General features: G+C 44.5%; 1 protein-coding gene across 5 annotated transcripts in view; it reads left to right on the top strand.

Annotated features, from left to right (window-relative positions):
- The window catches only part of SLC6A1 (solute carrier family 6 member 1), a 60608-nt gene extending 39094 nt beyond the window's left edge, over nt 1–21514 (top strand). For 3 of the 5 annotated variants that reach the window (XM_063411591.1, XM_063411592.1, XM_063411589.1), the window contains exons 2-15: nt 824–1228; nt 2548–2679; nt 4032–4132; nt 5516–5625; nt 5742–5874; nt 7140–7274; nt 7392–7495; nt 7997–8121; nt 10067–10179; nt 12769–12900; nt 13917–14019; nt 15227–15327; nt 16739–16906; nt 19071–21514. In XM_063411591.1, the coding sequence (XP_063267661.1) occupies nt 994–1228; nt 2548–2679; nt 4032–4132; nt 5516–5625; nt 5742–5874; nt 7140–7274; nt 7392–7495; nt 7997–8121; nt 10067–10179; nt 12769–12900; nt 13917–14019; nt 15227–15327; nt 16739–16906; nt 19071–19175 (1797 nt within the window). In that variant the 5' untranslated portion in view covers nt 824–993 and the 3' untranslated portion in view covers nt 19176–21514. Of the gene's footprint in view, nt 1–713; nt 748–823; nt 1229–2547; nt 2680–4031; nt 4133–5515; nt 5626–5741; nt 5875–7139; nt 7275–7391; nt 7496–7996; nt 8122–10066; nt 10180–12768; nt 12901–13916; nt 14020–15226; nt 15328–16738; nt 16907–19070 lie in introns of those variants that run through there. The other 2 variants (XM_063411590.1, XM_063411594.1) reach the window with 2 other exon arrangements.
- Nucleotides 21515–21939: the final 425 nt, after the last annotated feature.

Raw genomic sequence — 21939 nt, 5'->3', positions numbered from 1 at the left:
CCCTACACAGGACCCCGGGTGGCCACCAGTGTCTGAGGTGTCCCCATGTCCCCTCCACGGGGCCCAAGGGGCTGCGAGTGCCTGAGGTGTCCCCATGTCCCCTACACAGGACCCGGGGTGGCTGTGAGTGTCTGAGGTGTCTCCATGTCCCCTCCATGGGGCCTGGGGTGGCTGTGAGTGTCTGAGGTGTCCCCGTGTCCCCTCCGCAGGGCCTGGGGTGGCTGCAAGTGTCTGAGGTGTCCCCATGTCACTTCCATGGGTTCTGGAGTGTCTACAAGTGTCTGAGGTGTCCCCGTGTCCCCTTCGCGGGGCCCGGGGTGGCTGTGAGTGTCTGAGGTGTGCCCGTGTCCTCTCCGTGGCCGCCAGTGTCTGAGGTGTCCCTGTGTCACCTCCATGGGTCCTGGGGTGGCCGCCAGTGTCTGAGGTGTCCCCGTGTCCCCTCCATGGGGCCTGGGATGGCTGTCAGTGTCTGAGGTGTCCCCATGTCGTGCAGGTGGCTGTGTCTGAGGTGTCCCCGTGTCGCGCAGGTGGCTGTGTCTGAGGTGTCCCCGTGTCGCGCAGGTGGCTGTGAGTGTCTGAGGTGTCCCCGTGTCGCGCAGGTGGCTGTCAGTGTCTGAGGTGTCCCCGTGTCCCCTCCGTGGCTGTGAGTGTCTGAGGTGTCCCCGTGTCGCGCAGGTGGCTGTCAGTGTCTGAGGTGTCCCCGTGTCGTGCAGGTGGCTGTGTCTGAGGTGTCCCCGTGTCGCGCAGGTGGCTGTGAGTGTCTGAGGTGTCCCCGTGTCCCCTCCGTGGCTGTCAGTGTCTGAGGTGTCCCCGTGTCACGCAGGTGGCTGCGGAGCGCGCTGAGGCTCCGCGTGCCGGCTCCGTGGGCCGTCCCTGCCCTCGCCGTCGCTCCCGGGTGGATCGCCACGAGCCGCAAAGCTGCTGTCCACGTGGACTGGTGCTGACATCTCCCGCCCGGCCGCCGCCAGAGCCTCGCCAGCCAAGCCCAGAGACATGGCCACCAACGGCACCAAAGTGGCGGACGGACAGATCTCCACCGAGGTCGACGCCTCCATCACCAACGACAAGCCCAAAACCTTGGTAGTAAAAGTGCAGAAGAAGAAGACGGACCTTCCAGACCGAGACACATGGAAAGGGAAATTTGACTTTCTTATGTCCTGTGTAGGTTATGCCATTGGCTTAGGGAATGTGTGGAGATTTCCGTACCTGTGTGGCAAGAACGGTGGAGGTACGTTGGCCGTGTTCGTGCATCAGGATCAAATGACCAAATTACATCAAATTAACAACAAATCAAAACCTGGTCTTAACAGATTTTTCTTACATGTACTTGGTTTTGGTTGGGCATTTTTTGTTGGTATTTTGAGGGGGTTTGCAGGATTTCTTTTGACGGCTTTTTGGGTTTTGTTTTTGGTGGGTTTTTTGGGGGGTTTTTTTGGGTTTTGTTTGTTGGTTGTTTTTTTTTTTTGGTCTGGTTGGTTTGATTTGGTTTATTGGGGGGTTGGGGGTTTTTTGGCTTTTTGTTTGTTTGCTGTTTGATGTTCTTGGTGGGGGTATTTTTGAGTTTTTTGGTTTGTGTCTTTTGGGTTGTCTTGTTTTGGTTTGGGGCTCTGGTTTTTTGTTTGTTTGTTTGCTGTGAGGTCTTTTGAGGTTTATTTTGATTTCTGTCTTGTTTTGGATTTTTTGCATTTTGCTGTTGGTTTGGTTTTTTGGTTTTATTGTTTGCTTGCTTTGTGGGGGTTGTTGGCTTTTTGCAGGGGGGTTGTTTTGTTTTGCGTTTTTGGGGTTTTGGTTTGGTTTTGATTTTTTGTTTTGTTTTGTTGTGGCTTTGGGCATTTTTTGTTGTTATTTTGGTTTGGGTTGTTTTTGTCATTTTTTGGTTGTTTGCTGTGATGTTTTGGGTTTTTGTTTTGTTTTGGTTGGTTTGTTTGTTTGTTTGTTTTTTTGGTTTTGGTGGGGGGATTGGGTTTTGTTGTTGTTGTTTTGGTTTGCTTTTGGGGGGTTTTGGGTTCTATTGCATTCCACTTTTCCAGGCGGTTCAGAGCCATTTTGGAGCGTGGAGCTCTGCTTTGAGCTCTGCCCTGAAGTTTATTCTAACTCCTAGCTGCCAGCTGCACGTAAAAGACCATAAAGTATCAGAGCAGAACTAAAGCACATTGCCCTCCACCCAACCCTGCAGATCATCCCTCTTTTTGGGCTGAGTTTTGAGAGGATTTCATGGAGTTTTTAGCTGACTCTGAGCTCCCCATAAAAGCCTTTGTGCTCTCCGTGAGAGGTGAAGTCAACAAAACACAAAGGCTTTTGGATTTCAGCTTTTTACTTCAGCAGAAAACATTTAAAGGATGGGGAGTGATGTTTTTCCCTTCATTTTCACCTCTTGAGGCGCTGGTTCAGAAGTGCATGTGTGATTGCCACTAACATTTTTGAAAAGTTACACCTGAGAGGGAAAAAACCCTGTGGGTTTCTTTTCATATACAACAGGGATGGAAACTGGAAATTCAGTCGTGTTTTTCCCCACTATAACTGACTCCTTTTAAAATTTCTTTTTAGGTGCATTCCTGATTCCCTATTTCCTTACTTTAATTTTTGCTGGAGTGCCACTGTTCCTTTTGGAGTGTTCTCTTGGTCAGTATACATCCATAGGAGGCCTTGGAGTGTGGAAGCTTGCTCCAATGTTCAAAGGTACAGCATGGATTCCAATTATTTCTCATTTGTTTCCAAACTGCAGAAGTTTCACAAGTGCCAAGGCGAGGATGTTTCTTGGTGCCTTTCATTTCTATTTAAACCATGATTTTTCTAGAGGAAACACTGATTTTCTGAGGCGTAACTGATGATTTTGAAACGTGCTGGGCTATATTTTTTGTTCTCCATTAAAAAGAGCAAGATTTAAGCTTTGGAATCGCAACAAACTTATTTTCGAACTTCAAAAACTCTTGGGGTTTCTTGTAGAAATGCATAAAGAGTGTTAAAAATAGGACATCCAGCAGTAGTTGTCTGAGCAGGTTTGGAACTGTTCACAGTAATTTGGTAAACTTTGGTAAATTTTTCTGAGCTCGCGGAGATTGACATCACCTGTTTTTTTAACTGAAATTCAAAAGCCAGATGCTTCTGGCAATTTCATGCTGAATTCCTTAAGACAAACTGACTCCACACTTTGACTTTGAGTGTGAGGTTTGATTGCCAGAACCCCAGGGTTTAATCCCGATTCTGCACAGGCCCACAAACCTCTCAAAGGATGCTTTTCACCCTTCTAATCCCAAATCCTTTGATACTCCCCAGCTCCTGAGCTGAGTTCTGGCCCAGCAGAGCTGCACGTGGTGTTACAAATTACCTCACCCAGTAGGACTGACAATTAGCACAGGGGGAGCTGAAGGTTTGTTGAGATTGGATTTTGCTCTGTGAGATTTCACGTTGGGAAAACACAGAGAGATTAAATTGTTCCTCACAGAGAAGTGGTTTTGCTCAAATTGCTGTTGGTGGGGGTTGGTACAACCTTGGTCTGCATTATCCTGATTATCGTGAGCACTTCCTCCTGCTCAGGGTCGTGGGATGCTGTCCTGAGTGGTTCAGAACAGCCCTGGAGTGTCCAGGGGAGCAGGAGACATCCCCGTGGTGGAACCCTGGCATTTCTTTATTCTGACGAGCCAGCAGCCCTGTGCTGAGCACCAGGCACTCTGCCCCGTGTGCTAAGTGCCCTGGAACACATTCTCACTGTGTGTGCATCTGCCACCAGGTCCTGTGGGGCTGCTGTTCCACAGAATGAGCTGATTTAGCTCTTTTTCCTGGGAGTAACACATGCCAGGGAACTCTCAGCAGCAGCAGGTGGGACTGCAGCAGGGAGAGCTGAATGCTGGCAGTGAATTCTTGGATGGCTGAGCCATCACCCAAATAATTACCCTTTGTGCAATGGCACTTCTGAAACTCTCCCTTCTACATTTCCCAAGTGGTGCCTGCCCCCTGTGATGTGTTTGCCCTGAACTGCTGCTCCTCAATTGGAAGTTCCCTTGTTTTATTTCTCTTTGTTTTCCTTACAGGTGTGGGACTGGCTGCTGCAGTCCTGTCCTTTTGGCTAAATATTTACTACATTGTGATTATTTCGTGGGCCATATACTACCTGTATAATTCCTTTACCACTGTAAGTGTGTGTCAGAGGGGATGGGGAATTGTTTCTTGGATGTAAAGCCAAGTAAAATATGAATACATCACTAATCTGCCTCAGTGTCGATGTGTGAGGTTAACACAGCATGCACAGTAATCTCTAGGATAATCCATTCTTACTGGAAAAAAACTATTTTGTAAAAACCCCTTTAATGTTTTTTTTTTCTCCACAAGAAATTTAGAGCAGAAAACTGAGCTTATGGGCCAGTCACTCCCCCAAGAAAAATTGTAGTGTACAACTAATTATTTTATTTCTTCAGCAGCAGCCACACAAACATGAGTTCTTTGTATCATTGCAATGTGTTTTAATGATGAAGGGGTTTATTAAAGACGCCCCCATGGAATGGAAGGTCTGTGATTTGATTAGCTCTGAACTTCCATTCATTGTTGTTATTTTTGCTTTGTTTTCTTTCCTGTTTACTTTATTTTTAGCTGCCTTTTTTTCACCCTCAAGGGTGATTCATCAGCTGAGTAAGTCTTGTCTGATTTGTGGGGTTTGGCCATCTGAGGAGGCATTCTTACATAAGTTGTATATAATTAATGCATCATTGTTCAATTGTCTCTTCTATAAATTTTGCTCATGCTTGCTTGTTCTTGGCTTTAAAGAATTTTGCCTTGACCAAATTTGCATTAATTACTGTCTGGGAGTGACACGACCATTTCTGCTTTGTTGTCCTCAGAATTGTTATTGATGTGAAAGGTCAGGCAGAGTCTGGAAGTGTTTCTCGTGGCCCATGTTAAATGAATATTGACTTCTAATTCCCTTGAAGCCTCCTATCCTTGTGTATAAAGCACACAGTGCCATGATACAACAGTTCTGGGAGAGGATTTTCCAACCACTGCCATCAGAAGGATCTGTAAATTATATCTAAATGAAGCTCATTCTAATGGATACCTTGAGAAACAGGTTCTGCTCCTCAGAACTTCTGAAAGATGGGATGGACAGATGCAGAACGTGCATGTAACAAATAGAAATTTTACCTTTTTCTAATTATCTCCTGACACTGAGGGGAAAATGAAAATCTCGGATCAATAACCATCACAACTTTATTATCTCTTGTGCAACAAGAGGAACCAGGACCTGCAGGAGGTCCTTGCTGCTGTTTCAATACACTCTCATGGTGAGAGTATTGGATCCAGAGCGTTTGGGCTGCTGTGTTAAAGGGAAGAAGGAATATTTTCACACCTGCCTTGCACAACTGATAGGAATTTAAATAACTTTCACCCCGGGGAGATCAATGTCTGCAGAGCTCCAGGTGCCGTAGCTCTGCACTCAGCTAGTGAAAGAAAGAGACACTTGAGGCAATTCTTACTTTAAAAGTGTTTGACTTCAGGGTTTTTGGTTCTCTTCCTTCCCCAGACCCTTCCTTGGAAACACTGTGAGAACCCCTGGAACACCGACCGCTGCTTCTCCAACTACACCCTAGCGAACACCACCAACATGACAAGTGCCGTGGTGGAGTTCTGGGAGTAAGCTCAGCATGTCCCTCCCTCCCTGCCGTGCATGCTCGAGGGTCACCTTGTTGTCCCTCCTGCTCTGTCCTCTGAACTCCTTGCCCAAAGCCTGCTCTGTTGGCTCGTTCCAGACGCAACATGCACCAAATGACCGACGGCCTGGAAAAGCCCGGGCAAATCCGATGGCCACTGGCAATCACCCTGGCAATTGCCTGGATCCTGGTGTACTTTTGTATCTGGAAGGGGGTAGGCTGGACTGGAAAGGTAAGATTAAAAAGCGCTCTGAGTACCTTTCAATTAAAAAATGCCCATTTTGCCCAAATATTTTGAGAATTCTTGAGGTAAGAGGCGCTGGGGGCAGTTTGGCTGTCAGAGCTCTGTGCAGTATTTAATTTGTGTTTTCCTGGATTGATACAGCCCCATGTTTTTGAAAGAGCTGGCTCCTCTGTAGCTAGGTCTCAGATGCTTCACTTACAGACCCCTTGGCTTGGCCAGGTTTAAATCATCTAAAATTATTCCTGCTTGTCCCTGGGATGAATATTCCAGCTGGTTTGAATAGCAACATAGGGAGGATGGAGCAGTTTGGTTTCAGCAAGAATTGTGCATTCATTGCACAGCTCTTGCAGGACCTGGATACATTAGGAGGTGCTGGGAAGAGCTGCTCCCACCTTCCCTCCTGGGAGAGAGAAACATTTGAGGTTTTAGGATTTCACACTGTGCTTTTGGGGCCTGGCACACACCTACAGTGGCTGTGAGCAGAAATTAGGATTTACTAATCAATTAAAGGAAGTTCTATTATTGAGAGACCTTCCTGAATGAAAGGGCAGCAACATCTGACACTGGCTCATGCCTTTCCCTGTCTGAAGAAATCCCAGGGAAATGAGAAGCCACAGCAACGGGGTTTGGTGTCAGCACAAAGGTTGGGTTAGAAGAGCTCAGGTCTGGTGCAGAGGACTGGGATTTCTTCACACTGAAGGAAAGGATTGTTGGCTTTTGGTAAGAGGCTGTAACTGTGACCCACATCCAACCATGTGTTGAACAGGGCTTAGCTGAGCTCAGAGCAAATTATTTCCTTTTTGCTGCCTGCAAAGCACAAAGAGGGCAAAAAGAGGGCTGAGTCCGACTTCAGAAAGGGTTTTTTTATAGGACCTCTGAAAAGGCAAGAAAGTGGGAGCCTGTAATATAGAGGAGGAGAGAGTGGGAGAAATAAACTGCCAGATGTTTTACGAGCAGGATCCTGGTGCCGTGATCCTTGTGCTTTTGGGACTTCCCTGTGTTAAATACCAAAAAAAAAAAATTTGAAATTATCCTAGTCTGCTCTGTTCTCTTTGCAGAAAAATAGGCAACAGCCACCTGCCCTTAGACCTGGAGTTTAGGGAATTTTGCTGTAGGCACTTCCCAGGCTTTTTCATTGAAAAGTGCTTCAGTTTTAAGAGCCATGCTCAGTTGCTGCTAGAGTATTTTCAGGGAGCAAATATTTTTGATCATTCTTCCTTGCACACTTACACTGTCTTGTTTCTTCACATCAGGTGGTATATTTCTCTGCTACTTATCCCTATGTTATGCTGCTTATCTTGTTCTTCCGTGGTGTAACACTGCCTGGAGCAAAAGAAGGCATTTTATTCTATATAACTCCCAACTTCAGTAAGCTTTCAGACTCTGAGGTAAATATTCCTTTCTGGTAAACAAAAGTTTCACTCCTCACTGTTCCCCTTTCAGACATATGACCTGCTCCTCAAGTGCAGAAACAGATTTTTTAAAAAATTGTTTCCTGCAATCAGGTTTGGCTGGACGCTGCCACACAGATTTTCTTCTCCTACGGGTTGGGTCTTGGTTCACTGATTGCCCTTGGGAGTTACAACCCTTTCCACAATAATGTTTACAGGTAAGCAGATGACTGCACATATTGCAGTGCACTGTCTCAGCTGGAGCTGGGTTCTGTCTCTGTGTACAGATAATTGAAATGAAGTTCAGTATTGAACATTACCTGTTCTGTCTGGCTGGGGGTGAGATGTGTAACTGTGTTTATACCAATGGGAGAGACCTCCCCAGCATGAGGTGGAACCCGAACTGTGAAATCCTAAATAGTGAAATCCTAAATAGTGAAATCCTAAATCATTAAATCTTTCCACAGGACAAAAAAACCCACCCCAACCAACCAACCAAGCTAACAAAAACCAAAAGAACCCCCACAAACAAACAAAAACCAAACCACCAAAAACCAAAAAAACACAAACACACAAACAACAACAAAACACAAGCCACCCCCCCTAAAATACAAACAAAAATAACCAAAACCAAACAAACCCAAAAACAAAACAACAAAAACAAAAAAGGATGAACATTTGCTTTCCCTGCTGCTTAAAGCTGCTTCCCTTTGTTTCAGGGACTCCATCATAGTGTGCTGCATAAACTCATGCACGAGCATGTTTGCTGGCTTTGTCATCTTCTCCATTGTGGGATTCATGGCCAATGTCACAAAGAGGCCGATTGCAGATGTTGCAGCATCAGGTACCTGATATCTTTTCCTCTCAGCTGTGCATCAGTGGTTCTTTGCTTCCAGGTTGTTCCTGCAGCTGCTCAAAATCCCTCCTCACAGCTCCTCAGCTCCCTGTCCCCTCAGTGCCCCCATGGCAGAAGGAAAAGTGTTGTCCCAACCCTTTCCAGGCAGAGCAGGAGGAATGCTGGTCACTATGGGGTGGTTTTTAATATTTTCTAATATTAAAATATTGCTAATATTTCCCCATTCAGTTGGGTTTTAATTCCTTTTCCCATTTCTTGATGTTAAGCCCTTTGAGGCAGATCCATTTCTCACCTGCCCAGACCTACACCTATTTCACGGGACTCTCTATCATGAAAGACATTTTATTTAGGGCAGGGAGATGTCCACGGGAGGATCCTGTTTTTCTTTGCAGTCTCTTGTCTGTCTTCCAGCTGAAAAAGCTGAAAGCAGCAGAGCAGATGGCTGCCCTACCCCAGCTGGTGCACCAGATACTCACTTAGCAGTTCTGGCCACAGGGAGGGATCTCATAACCCCAAGCTTGGCTGGAACTCACTGGTGGGCAAAATCTGGATGGCTGCAACAGCAAACACAACCCACTGAAACATCTCCTCAGTTAGGAAAGGAGAGAATTTAAGCCCTAAAAATAATCTTCAATAAATTACACGTACAAAGAGATTAGGTGCAAAATGATGATGGCAGGCACTGTTATTAAAAGCTGCTCTGGAAAGGCAGTGGTGTGTGAAATAAGCTTTTTGGATTTATGTCTTTGACACAGATTGAGTTATATAAAGGCTACACCTGCAAACACGACAATATTTTTACATCATATTAAGTACATTTGATGACAGACCTCTGAAAGATGCCCATGACCACTAATTGCAAAGGATATTTGAAAATTTGACTCTTTAATTAAGGCTTCTATTCCTCCTAGGAAGCTTGGAGGCTGGTGCCAGATTTTACCACCATGAGGAGTTGCTTTTCCATCTTCTATATAGCCTTATAAAACAAGTAATATTATTAAAAGGTGTAGCTGCATTTCTGTGGAATGCAAAACAGAGTAAAATTGACATATTTATCTGAAGGGTTTTTTTTGGTTTTGGCACTGCTATTTGGAATGCTTTCTGAACTGCTTTCCAATCATATCTGCTCTTGTTAGCAATTAATTGCTTCAAAATCCTCATTAGGCTTTGACAATCCAGGTGTTGATGCCACCCTTGCTCCACTGGTTTGGGAGCTGTGACCAAGCCCTTGTCACTGACAGACTTTTAATGGAAACTGGAAAATCAGAGACACTCCTTAGCTGAAGCACACGAGCTTTATTTCTGTGTTTATTAAATTTCCTGATGTCCAGCTACGCCATGAGAACAAAAAAACTCCTTTTAAATAGGAATTCAAATTCTCCTTCCAACTCTCTGCCCCCCATCAGCAGTTATCAAGAAGAAAATGGTTTGGTTGTCCACAACTAGAGAGTTTATTAAAATGAGTATTTTGAGAGAGTGAATGGAATGGAACAGCAAATGGGGATAGTGGAAATGCTGCAAAGTGTCTTCTCCATTTCTGAGCTGTCTCTGTTTCTCTTCTGAACGGTGCAAAGCAGGAGATTGCAGCTGTCCAAAACTGCTTGAGGGGAGAGAGCTGAGCAGTGCCTGAAGATGTAACCCTAGCCCAGGATAACACTCCTGCCTTGGCTGTGCCAAGGGGCTCTCAGGAGCTGCATTCAGTATTCTGGTTGGTTGGCTTGGGGGGGTTCTGGGGTTGGTTTTAGTGTTTTGTTTTTGCTTTTGGCTGGTTCATTTTAAAAGCCAGGTCCTTGCAGTGCCCCCAGCGAGCCCTGAAGAGCTGAACTCCCTGCCCAGGTGCAGCATCCAGAGCCACGCAAGGAAAGCTCAGCAGGAGCAGAGATTGCAGCCCCAGCCCTCCCCACTGATGTTCTGTGTCCTGTTTCTCCCCCAGGCCCTGGACTGGCGTTTCTGGCGTACCCAGAGGCAGTGACACAGTTGCCCATCTCCCCTTTGTGGGCAATTCTCTTCTTCTCCATGCTCCTCATGCTCGGCATTGACAGTCAGGTAAAATCGGGGTGGAAACAAATGAAAATACAGATTTTCTGCCACTGGGGGGACGAGGTTGGGCTCTCCCTGTGCTCTCCACTGCCAGCTGGGGCAGGACAGTCCCTGGAACAGTCAGATAAAGAATAGGAGGCACTGAGTAAAAACCTGACGCTTAAACACTTCTGCTCTTTTATGAACTGCTGGAAGAACATGAAAAATGGGCAGAAAATTTATTCTGCAGGCAAAAAGGAGCTTGGCTTTGAAACATTCCCTGTTAAATCACAATATTAAAAACACTTTTGCAGTGTTCAGCCATGTAGGAGACGCTGGGATGTGTTTTACAAGATTTAGAGGCCACAGGTTTTTCTGAAAGGCAGCTGCAGAACTCTCCACTGGAGTGGAAGGACACAGCACACATTTCCTTTTAATATCTGGAGTTAATTCAGTAGGCAATGGGATGGTTACTGAGAATATTCTGTGTTTTGATGTTCTGAAATCAATTCCCAAGGGGAAGGATCACAAATTTATTGGTTCAGGCCTCACCTAAGCCCTGGGTGGTGTCTGACAACTGGAAATGAATGAGGAGGCTCAACCCCGGGGTTCTGCAAATCTGAAACATTCTCTGTCTAGATTAAACTATGACATAATTAAGACATGGACTCATTAGAAATGTTGATTGTGACATGAATAAAAAAGCACACGGCACAAGAGAAAACCTTTAGAAATAACTATTAACAAAACCTTTTGTTAATCAGTGCTAATTGTAACACAGAGACCAACCCCGCTGGCAGTACCCAGGAGAGCACCCTGAATTTATTTGACAAGGAATATTTGGAGGGCTCGGTCAGGGAAGTCCCCCCTGGCTGCTGAACTCTTGGATCATTTTTATGAGCCCAGTCCTGGGCAGATGTGTTAATTTACTTGCAGTCAGCTGCAGTTGGCAGAGCAGCCTCTCCCAGTTCCTAGCACAGCCCTCCCAGCACGTAAAGGAATGTGAGATTCACTGCCCTAGCACTGCTCCAGCCTTGCAGCAGAGAAAATCCATCATTCTCCACAAATCCAAGCTGGACTGAGCCTGTGAACACAAGAAAACCAAGAGGGCATTTCATCCTGGCAGATGAAAGGAAGCTGAAAATTTACACTTTCTATTGCTTTGTTTTTCAGTGAGCTTCAGGCTTGACATTAAAACCCATTGCTCAGTCTGGGGGAAAACTGCTGTGAAATTAATTGGGTCAAAAATATTCTTGAAAGCACTTGTCTCTAGGCAACTAACAGCTGAGGAAGGTGGTCTAATATTATTAAAAAGAATATATATCTACAAGCTGTCATGCTTTCTGCGTTTTCTGTCTGTCACTGAAACATTTCAGACACTGTAATTTACAGGAGCTGTAACCATTGGTTGAATTCTACTTGCTCTGCTGAAAATTGATAAAACTTTACTTACCTTCTGGTTTTCACTATTTCAGCCACCATCATGATAACATTTATCTGAATATATGCACATAGAAGGATCCTGGAGTGTGGCCATGATTTCCATTTGGAGGACATGGCCTCAACAAAAATGTTTTCTGGGGATACAAAGAATATTTAATTTATTACATATGAAAATCATATGAGAATCTTTAATCTTCTGCATGAAGCACCAGTCTGGTTAAGCTTTCTCTGAGTGTTGGCTTTCTTGTATGTGAGTAAATCACACAAAAAAGAAGTTTATTTTGTAGGATTGAAGAATCAAAGCCCTCAACTGTAGGTTTATGATCTTTTCTGCAAAAAAAGAGCAGTTCCTGTTCACAGAGCGGAAGCAACAGTTCATAGCTCAGAATTTTGAGTGTTCCCTGAGCTGGAAATCTTTTTGCACAGATCTCTTTAGACAGAAACAAGGATATTCAGGAGCAGAGCTTCCACTGCCGTCAAGTGAATTTTCACTTCTCGTTGGACGGCTGCAGCCTTAGGCCAGTGAAGGGTCCAATTACAAACTGCTCCCCAAAACTCCATCCTGCCATGGATTGTTGTGGGTTTCTTGTCTTCCTTTCTTGTGTTAGAGCTGGGATTAAATGCTCAAGAGACACAGTTGGTGTTCAGACTCACTGGTTTATTAATTCTTATCTATATTGCAGTCTCACAAGTTGTGAGCTCTAGCTAACAAGGTGAAAAATGGCTGTGTCTAACTCTTTCCAAGGTCTTTTATGAACAAATTGTCCAATTATGAGATAACACCAATATTTTTTTTATTTTTAACCCAATACCCAATCACCCCTGGCTGCAATGAGGACTTTTCTCCCCAATTACAAAACACCACCCAGAGCCGTGAAGGAGAAGGTGAAAAAGCAGGACTGGCCTCTGCCCTGAAACCTCCACCTTGCTTTATAGAGATATTCCTGTATTCTAAACCCTGAAACTCTGAGTTTTGCACCCTGTGCTGTCACACACTTCTATCCAAACCCCACAGCCACAATCCCAGAGCTATCACTCAATTTTGGAGCCTTCTCCACGGCCTCAGGTCAGTGCAGGGTTTGCTTGGGGGTCAGTGCCTGGCAGCACAGAAAGAATGAAATTTTCAATGCCCAGGGCTCCAGCAGGTTGTGTTTTGTGTCCTTTCCCTTGCAGTTCTGCACCGTGGAAGGGTTCATCACAGCCCTGGTGGACGAGTTCCCCAAGCTGCTGCGCAACCGCCGCGAGCTCTTCATCGCCGTGGTGTGCATCGTGTCCTACGTGATAGGGCTGTCCAACATCACTCAGGTACTGCTGCCCAGGGCTCTGGGTCTGCAGCATTTTCCCTTCCCTGGTCCAGCCCGGAATCACTGCCAGCCACGGAAATGTCAGGGATTGGCGCTACCCAGGGTTTTGGCGGTTTAAGTGTAGAACGCCCTGCGGTTGCTGTGATGCCTTAGGGTTTTAGCTTTGATATTTTTATTTATATTTTATTTGTTTATATTAGAGTTATTTATTTTATGTTGGGATTTTAGCTTTTATATGTTTAGCTTTTGTATTTTTCATTTATTTGTACTCCTGCAGTTCTTGAGTGCAGAACTCCAAACTCCACACACAGTGGGAGCTGCTGCTCCCCCAGTTTGGGCACACACAGCAATTCCTCTCCAGGCCTGGCAGTCAAGGACACCTCACTGCCTCAGGCCTGAGAGATGGCAACAAAAGGGAGCTGGGGCAGCAAACTTGGGCTGAATGACTTCATTCCCTGAAGCTGCAATTGGAGATGAACCCCAATCTGCAAATGGACCCAACTGATCAAAGGGTGCAAACCTGGGACCTGTTGGCCATTTTGGGTGTAGCCCTGGGGGGCTTTGTCTGCCCAAAATGTACCTGAAGGCCCTTCAGTAAATAGAACTGCTTTTTATTCCCTTGATTCTGTCTGGCCTCTGTTTTTAGGTAGCCCAAAAAAGGCATCACATGGGTGTCCCCTGCAGGGCTCAGGGGACAGCAAAATGCACATCCCCACACCCTTACACTCCAAAAAGTGGCACCTGGAGATGTTGAATTTGCAAATTATTTGAGGGAAATGTTTAGTGATTAAATTATGATTAAATTATCAAACAAAGAGCAAAAAGCTAAATTAAACTTTTCAGTTTAAACAGCAGCAATCTCAATTTTGTCAGGATTAACCTCGAGCCTTGAAAGGATTTAACCTGTTTAATTTACACTAATAGGCCCCTAACCTATCCACCATTTCTAGTTTGTGTCTTACAGTTTGAAGCCGGAGGCCTTGCTCTGTTTTTAACACTTTCTTTCCTTTGTTTTAGGGTGGAATCTATGTGTTTAAGCTTTTTGACTACTACTCTGCCAGTGGAATGAGCCTCTTGTTCCTTGTATTCTTTGAGTGCATCTCGATATCCTGGTGCTATGGTAAACAGCCTCTTTGTACTTTTTCTCTGAGCTTTACACACCCCCAGGATAATTCATCCTCTGATCTGTGCCTGAACAAATGAAAACACATGCTGGGGGTGGAAGTGAAAGTGGCCTTGGTTTCTGTGGATATAATTCAAAGTTGGCTTGTGGAAGGTGCTGCTGCCTTTTAAACACCCTACCTAGAGGCCTGAGAGCTGTGAAGTGTTCCAGGAATATTAAAATGTGATATTTCATCTCTTTTCCTGTCCCACTCCCTTGGAAAGCCTGGATCTTCAGAGGTGTTGGGTGCATATTGCCTCAGGGCTCTTGGGATTTTTAATATTTCATTTTTTTTCCAGAAATTCTCTCACTCCAGGGTCCTGCAGTGAGTCAGGCTCCTTGGTCAGTTAGGGAATAATCAGCTGGAATTTTCCAGAAGCCTGGACTGGCAATCTCTGGCTCTAAGGATCAGTGGATGTGTGGGATATTGTCACAGAGAATTCTTGACCTCAGGGCTGTGTCAGCTCCTCTGAGCAGCCACTCCCATCATCACCAAGGCACTCCAGCTGCTCCAGAGCTGAACTGGAGAATTCCTGCTGGATTTTAGTGGGCCTGAGAGGATGGAACAGCATTTGATGGGAGAGAGGCACTGCTGGTGAACCCAGCACATGCAAAAACACCCCCAAATTATCCCAGAAATCACAGAATATTCTGAGCCGGAAAGGAACCAACAAGGAGCTTGGGTGGATGATCCATGAAGGGCTTGAACCACACCATGGAATTATCAGCTCCAGGCTCTGACCATGAGGAAAGCAAAGCCATAAATATGTGACAAGCACAGTTTTTATAATTGTAAAACACCCTAAATGTCTCATTCTAATATGACCTAGAGTTGAAATCAGTCAAGGGTGTTTCTTGTATCTGACCTTGCCATGTACAATTTCCTCATTTTGCATGGGAATGAGTTTGCTAGTCTCTGTTTAATTAAATTTAATTAATTAATTGCGATGTGGAAGAGTGAGAACAGGTGATTTTTGGTGCTTTTGAGCTTGCATATTTTTTTTCCCATCCAGACAGGGGAAAAGGTATCTTGAGATCTTTGTAGAGCGTCCAAATACAATCATGATTTATGAAAATTTATGACAATGTCTCTCAGAACCACTGAGCTTCCAGTCAGCTCCATTACCTGATGCGTTTCTGTGCTGTTTCTTATTTCTATATCCAGGTGTTAATAGATTTTATGACAACATCCAAGAGATGGTGGGATACAGACCCTGCATCTGGTGGAAACTCTGCTGGTCCTTTTTCACTCCTATCATCGTGGCAGTAAGGAACAAACTTTTATTCTCTGGTTGAAAGGATGTAAACGAGGTGGCCTGGGTGCTGCAGCCTTGTCATTTCCACCCCCACAGGTTCATATTAGTTCTGCCCTCGCTCCTTTTTTAAGGATTTGAGCCATCCTGTTGAAGGCAGTAAGCAAAAGCAGTGTCATTAGAGGAAGCTTGTGCCCCAGAAAGATAAGCCAAGATTTTTATTAGACCTCTAGAAATGCTCAAGAGGTTGATTGGCAGAGTTAGAAAACTGTAAGGAACAAATTTTAACCTCTTCTTTTGGTTTTTTTTTTTAATTCTAAAATAGAATTCAGCAATCTAAACCCTGTATTTTCCATATACACAAGGATACCAACATTCTGTAAACTGAATTCCTCCACAGACACTTCTGGTGACAGAGTGGGGTTCTAAGCTTGTGTTCTCCCTCATGGGATCCTGTGGCACAGATTAATCATTTTATACTCATTGCTGTGGGTTTTCTGGCAAACTCTGCAAGGAACCTGTACTGGAAACCACAGGACAGCCTTTTCTGATTCCAAACTTTACCCAGTTAATCCCATTCAGTGAAGTAATGGGCAAAGAAATGTAAATTTACTGCACGTACACTGAACCCAGGTGCAATGTAACAGACTGAACAAGCAGCCACTATTCCACGAGCCAGCATTTCACCAGAGAAAAGCAAATGAGGAGCACTAAGGACACACAGAAATGTGTTCACGTGGAGGGTTCCTCCACTCATCCCTTCCCAGAGCAAGGCAGATTTCATTTTTGTAAAATTAAATGTTCAGGAAGGCATAAGAAATAAATTTTATTTTAGTGGCACAGGAGGAAGATGCCCAACATTGTAAAACTGCCCAGATTTGTCAGGTCCTCAGCAGAATGTGCTGCCCAGCCCAGCTCAGAGCAGGATAAAAATCTGCCTCTGCCTCCTCCCCTGGGAATCTGTCCCTCACACGACCTCAGCCCGGGATCAGAACCAGCCTCCCTCTCTCCTGGTTCACTTCAGCAGGTTTTCCTGGCTGGTTTAGACCTTTGAGGCAATCCAGGAGAGGAGTTTTTCCTGGGAATAGCCTATGGAATACCACATCTGCAGGGCACCATTGGAGAACATCCCAAAAGCAAGACGTGGCTGCGGCTGCTCCGTGGCACCCTGTCCACAGGTATTCCCAGGATTCCCCTTTTCCCCTGCAGCCCCCTCCCCTCGGGCTCTGTGCAGGTTATCCCAGGACTGTACTGGCACCAGCAGCACACCTGGATTATCTGAGGTGCAGGTTTATATGTGAAAACACAGCATTAAATGTGAAACGCTCATTTTGGCAAGAGGCGTCTTGGGAAGCTCCAGAAAAGCTCCTGAAGCCAGAACACCCTGGGGACCTCACCCCAAACCCTCCCTTCTGCTTTTGCAGGGAGTGTTCATCTTCAGTGCTGTGCAGATGACCCCGCTGACCATGGGGAGTTACGTGTTCCCAAAATGGGGCCAGGGGGTTGGCTGGTTCATGGCCCTCTCCTCTATGGTGCTGATACCCGGCTACATGGCATACATGTTCCTAACCCTGAAAGGCTCCCTAAAACAGGTAAGTCCGCCTGTCCCCAACCCCTGGGACAAAGATTGCTGGGCACTTCTTTTCTGTCATCTATTATTTTGCTTTGAGCTAAAAAAACCCACAAAAAGCACCAGCCAAGAGACAAGAGAGTGTCTGAGCCATCTGTTGCTGGGCACAATTCCCCACGTTCCACAGGGTCCTTATCTCTGCTCTGGCAGCTGCAGGCTCTTGGCATTCCAGCTCCTCACACCTAGAAAACAGAGGAGCAGTTTGCAGGATATGGAAATTTGTCCTGATTAATGCGAGACGCGCGGCCGTGGATGAAGGCAGGGGATGCTCTGGGGAGCTGGAATCAAAGTCAGGCACTAATCCTCACAGCTCGGGGTTTGCATGCTCAGTGACCCCATCCTGCCTCTCCCTGATGCCCCCAAGGCTTGAGCTCCTGCTTTTCACCTGCTCTGGGTCACACCTGCCCTGCTCTGCTCTGCTGGGAGGGGGGACATGAAATATCTTGGGAGCCCTTCCCTTTATTTGTGGGATTTCTGTGAGCAGTCACTCGGTGGAGAACATTGGGGGCTTTTTTCTCATTGCCCTCAGCCTCTCCCTGGTTGCTCACCCTGTTTTTTAAAAGGAGGTAACACTTCTCATGAAGGAGAGTCAGGGGTTTTTTCAGTAAGGTTTTATTTCAGTCAGGTTTTATTTTTTATTCAGTCGGTTCTGAGGTCCTCAGAGATGTGCTGCTAAAGGAGGGGGAAATATTGACCACGTTAGTGCCCCACACATTGTTCAGGAACCACCTACAATCACCACACCTCATTTTTTATAATCGGGGTGGATCCTCAGTTTTGCCTCTCCTGCTCCTCCTGTACATCAGAGCCAGCTCTCCAGCCCAAGTACTGAAACACTCTGTGATTGAGGGAACAAAAGACTGTCAAAAGGAATTTGTCAGGACTTCTGGAATATTCTAAAATCAGCTGACAGAGCCATCTTTGCAAAGGGCTGGATGATCTTAAGCAGAATTGACGAGTGATGCCTCATGAAATACTCTTGTCTTGATCCAAATATTTGTCTTCAGCAAATTTTGAAGGAGTCAGTGAGGCTTCAAAGAAGTCTGCAAAAAAAAATCTGGATTTTGATTTTTTTTTTTGTTTGCCCTCCTGCCTATTCTTAGCTCCTACATTTTGAATAGATTTCCCTCGGTCTTACGCAAACTTTGAGGTGCAAAAGGAGAACTGTTGGCCAAAAATTCAGCGGCTGTTTGGGCAGGGTTGTGTAAGAACAGGGTGAAAGTTCCTCATCTCAGCCTTGTTGTGGATTAAGGTCTCATTTCTGAAAGCACTGACAAATGATTATTAAGTGATGGGGGGAGCCAAACTGGGATTTGTTTTAAGATATGAATGTGAGCTGGGCAGAGAAGCTGAAGGAACAGAGGACAAAGGGATAAAGAAATACATAGGAATAGGAATAGGAATAGGAATAGGAATAGGAATAGGAATAGGAATAGGAATAGGAATAGGAATAGGAATAGGAATAGGAATAGGAATAGGAATAGGAATAGGAATAGGAATAGGAATAGGAATAGGAGTAGGAGTAGGGGTAGGGATAGGGATAGGGATAGGGATAGGGATAGGGATAGGGATAGGGATAGGGATAGGGATAGGGATAGGAATAGGAATAGGAATAGGAATAGGAATAGGAATAGGAATAGGAATAGGAATAGGAATAGGAATAGGAATAGGAATAGGAATAGGAATAGGAATAGGAATAGGAATAGGAATAGGAATAGGAATAGGAATAGGAATAGGAATAGGAATAGGAACAGAAACAGGAATAAAACTCTCTGAAATTCAAGTGTATTTCACCTGTTTTATCCTTGGAGGAACTCTCAGTTCTCCTGGGGAGATGCCCGTGACTCTGGAGCCCAGCCCTGCTGCCCACTGCAGCCTCACAGCAGAGCCTCTCCTCTCTTCTTTCCCCAGGAAAGCTCCTTGTTGGCATCCAGCACTTGGCACGGGGTTTTCCAGCTCCTCCTGCCACGTTCAGGACAGAGCTGGAATTCTGTTTAGTGGAAGTGGCTCACTGGGAGGATAGGCAGTTGTAAAGAGTTGTCTTTAAATATAAAAAAAAAATATAAAAGAGTGAGGTTAGAAGGAGCTTTTTGGCTGCCTCACATTTATTGTTGTCCTTTGAACAGCGCATCCAAGTGATGATTCAGCCAAGTGAAGACATCACCCACCCTGAGAACGGGCCAGACCAGGCCCAGCAGAGCAACTCTGCCAACAAGGAAGCCTACATCTAAACCCCCCTCTGTCCGAGTCCCGCTCCTCCTCCAGAAAAACAAAAAATATGGTTGAATACGACCACAAATTCACGTCTGAGAAAATAATTACCTACCTCTAGTGGCAAAAAAAAAAAAAAAAAAAAAAATTACGTATTAAAAAAAAAAAAAGGAAAAAAAAAAAGGAAAAAAAGAACAAAAGCAACAAGGTCATCTCCACTCCGAGGGAATCGCCGTGGGTTCGATCCAGCCGTCGCGAGCTCAGATGTTTGACAGTGTTTCTGTGTTCTCCAGCAATCCACAGACTGTTAATGTTTTTATCCTTTCACAATGATAGTTGCATACCTTGGAATTTGTAAATTGATGTGCCAAGACCTTTTTAATCTACCTTTTAGCACGACTATTTGAAGTTTTGTGCTGCTGATTTTTAGTAGTTGATCACTATTTCTTACCACTGAATCCCAAGACTGTTATTTCTGACTTTGCAGGAGTTAAATTAAGTTTGGAGTTGTTTTGTACAAAAAAGAATGGAGTATTTTGTAAACAAGCGATTTCCAGTGCAAAATTCTGCCCTTAAAATTTGTTCCAGCTGAGGTTATTTGAGGGGGGAGAGACTCTTCCTTCAATTAACAGCAGGCACAGCCTTTATAAACATTCCTAGTGCAAAAATTGAGTTGTTTGTGGCGGAGCAGCCCAGGCCAAACACACTGGCTGTGCTCAGCCTTTCAGGGTGACTTTCAAACAAGGTCATAAATTCCTTTAAAAATGTCTTGCTTCTCATAAAAAGAAGATATCTTCGTGAATCAATGTTAGAGGCACGAATACGACTTTTAACTTTTTTAGGAAAGTGATAGCCAAGAGCTCTTAAAGATTCCCAGGAGTAAAACACAAAATATTTGCCATTCAAGCTCAGCTTCCCAGAGCTTTTATCACGCCGTTACCACTCCACTATTATTGCATTGCCACCAAAATAGAAACCAAAACAACGGCCTAAAGATCGAACTCCTCCTTGTAAGGTCCAATTTAGGGCTCGACTGAACCCGCTGGAGAACTCCTCCAGTTCCCAACCCCAAACTCGGCATGGGCAGCACTGTGGGAGCAGTGGGTTCCCCTCTCCAGGGGCTGGGTGGTGCCGAGGGCACGAGGGAGAGCTCTTTGATCCCGATGCAATCCCGCTCTGGGCTCTGTCCTGCGATTGCCACACGGCCAGAGAGCCCCTGGAAGTTTTCCCTGCGTGGGGAATGCACGGTTGGCATTTCTCGTTTGGCAGCTATAAGACAGGCACAGAGGCTTTTTTTTTGTTTGTTTTTCTTCTTTTTTTTTTTTTTTTTTTTTCTTTTTGGGAGGGTGATGTTTGATTGTAAATGACTGTGACAGAACTGTGCAATGAAAACATGCTTTTCAGCAAAACTTTTTTTGTGCACCGTACAATGTTAGATAGCACAATTTATGTAGAACTACAACGTGGAAAAAACAAAAAAATCATGTTACCTGTGAATGTTGGGTTTTTTTGTTGTTCTCGTCTGAAGGTGACAAACATGTTCTTGCAATAAGGTATTATTCTCAGAATGTCAAGCACATTATGTAGAAATAATATATATATATAATACACATGTATTTCAAACTACATCCTAAACTCTCAGAGTATGTTGGGTAGGTTCTAAACTGTTTCATACCTAGGTCAAATGTAAAATACTACGAGATCTAAGCTCCATCCTAAACGGCCATAGCTGAGATGCAAACGTCCTGTAAGTCTTTGGGATTTAGAGGAACCCCTACATCCTACACAGACATCACACATGATACATGATACTTGTGGATTTCATTAGACTAAGGATAAAAACTCCAACTTTCTCTTTATTGTTTAATGTAACCGAGTCCCATGTTGTTCTAAGAGAAATGCAGTATTTAATGTTTGATTGTAAACAATTATGACAGATGTTTGACAGACCTGCTCTTTAGCAAAAAGCTGTACAAACGTTATCACATAGCACAAGCTAGTGTTGTAGAACTACTGTGTGTAAACTGTGAATAGCTGTATCTTTTTTGTAGTACTTGCCCTGAAAAAGAAAGATTATTGTATGATCATATATGCTTTTTGCAATAAGGAAATATCCAACACCAAGCAAATCTATCTCTATATAAAAATATATATGTAATATATACATATTCAAAAATATATACAGAGCCTGTTTAAAAGAGTACAGTATTATTTAGTAAATTGCAACCTGTTCTATGGACCAAATGTAAAATATTTATAAATTAAGATGCATTTTAAATGTCTATAAACGGTGTCATAATTAAAGCACGATTGTTATGTAAGTTTCCAAGAGTTTAGAGGAAAAAGAATAAAGGTTATATTATACATTAAATTCAGAATTTTGCAGTCTTTCATTGGACAAGCCCAATCTGCGCTATTTTCAAGTTCCAAATGTGTCATTTCTATAAAAATATCCTTTAAATACCAAAACGCTGTATCCCACATGTGATGTGTATAATTAATCCATGCCATTCCTACGATGTAATTAGTATGTGCATACATTACACAGGGAGCTTTAGGGGTGACAGTTAATAGCCCTTCCTGGCATCCTGCTGCTTTAATTCTCCTGTGGGAAGATGGCAGAGCGAGCTCTGGGAGAAGGAAAAAAACTGGATTTTGGAATGTTTCGGACGGTTCCTCATGTGCTCCTCTGCTGCTTTGGGGTGTGAGCTGCGGTGCCTCCCTGATTTTGGAGCCATCCCCGTGCTGGATACTCCACAGGCAGAGGATCCGTGGCTCCAAAGC

This window comes from Prinia subflava, chromosome 14, assembly GCF_021018805.1.
Source record: "Prinia subflava isolate CZ2003 ecotype Zambia chromosome 14, Cam_Psub_1.2, whole genome shotgun sequence".
NCBI classification, from domain to species: domain Eukaryota; kingdom Metazoa; phylum Chordata; class Aves; order Passeriformes; family Cisticolidae; genus Prinia; species Prinia subflava.
The sequence above is the reverse complement of the archived record's forward strand: the minus strand, read 5'-3'. Positions and strand labels throughout refer to the sequence as shown.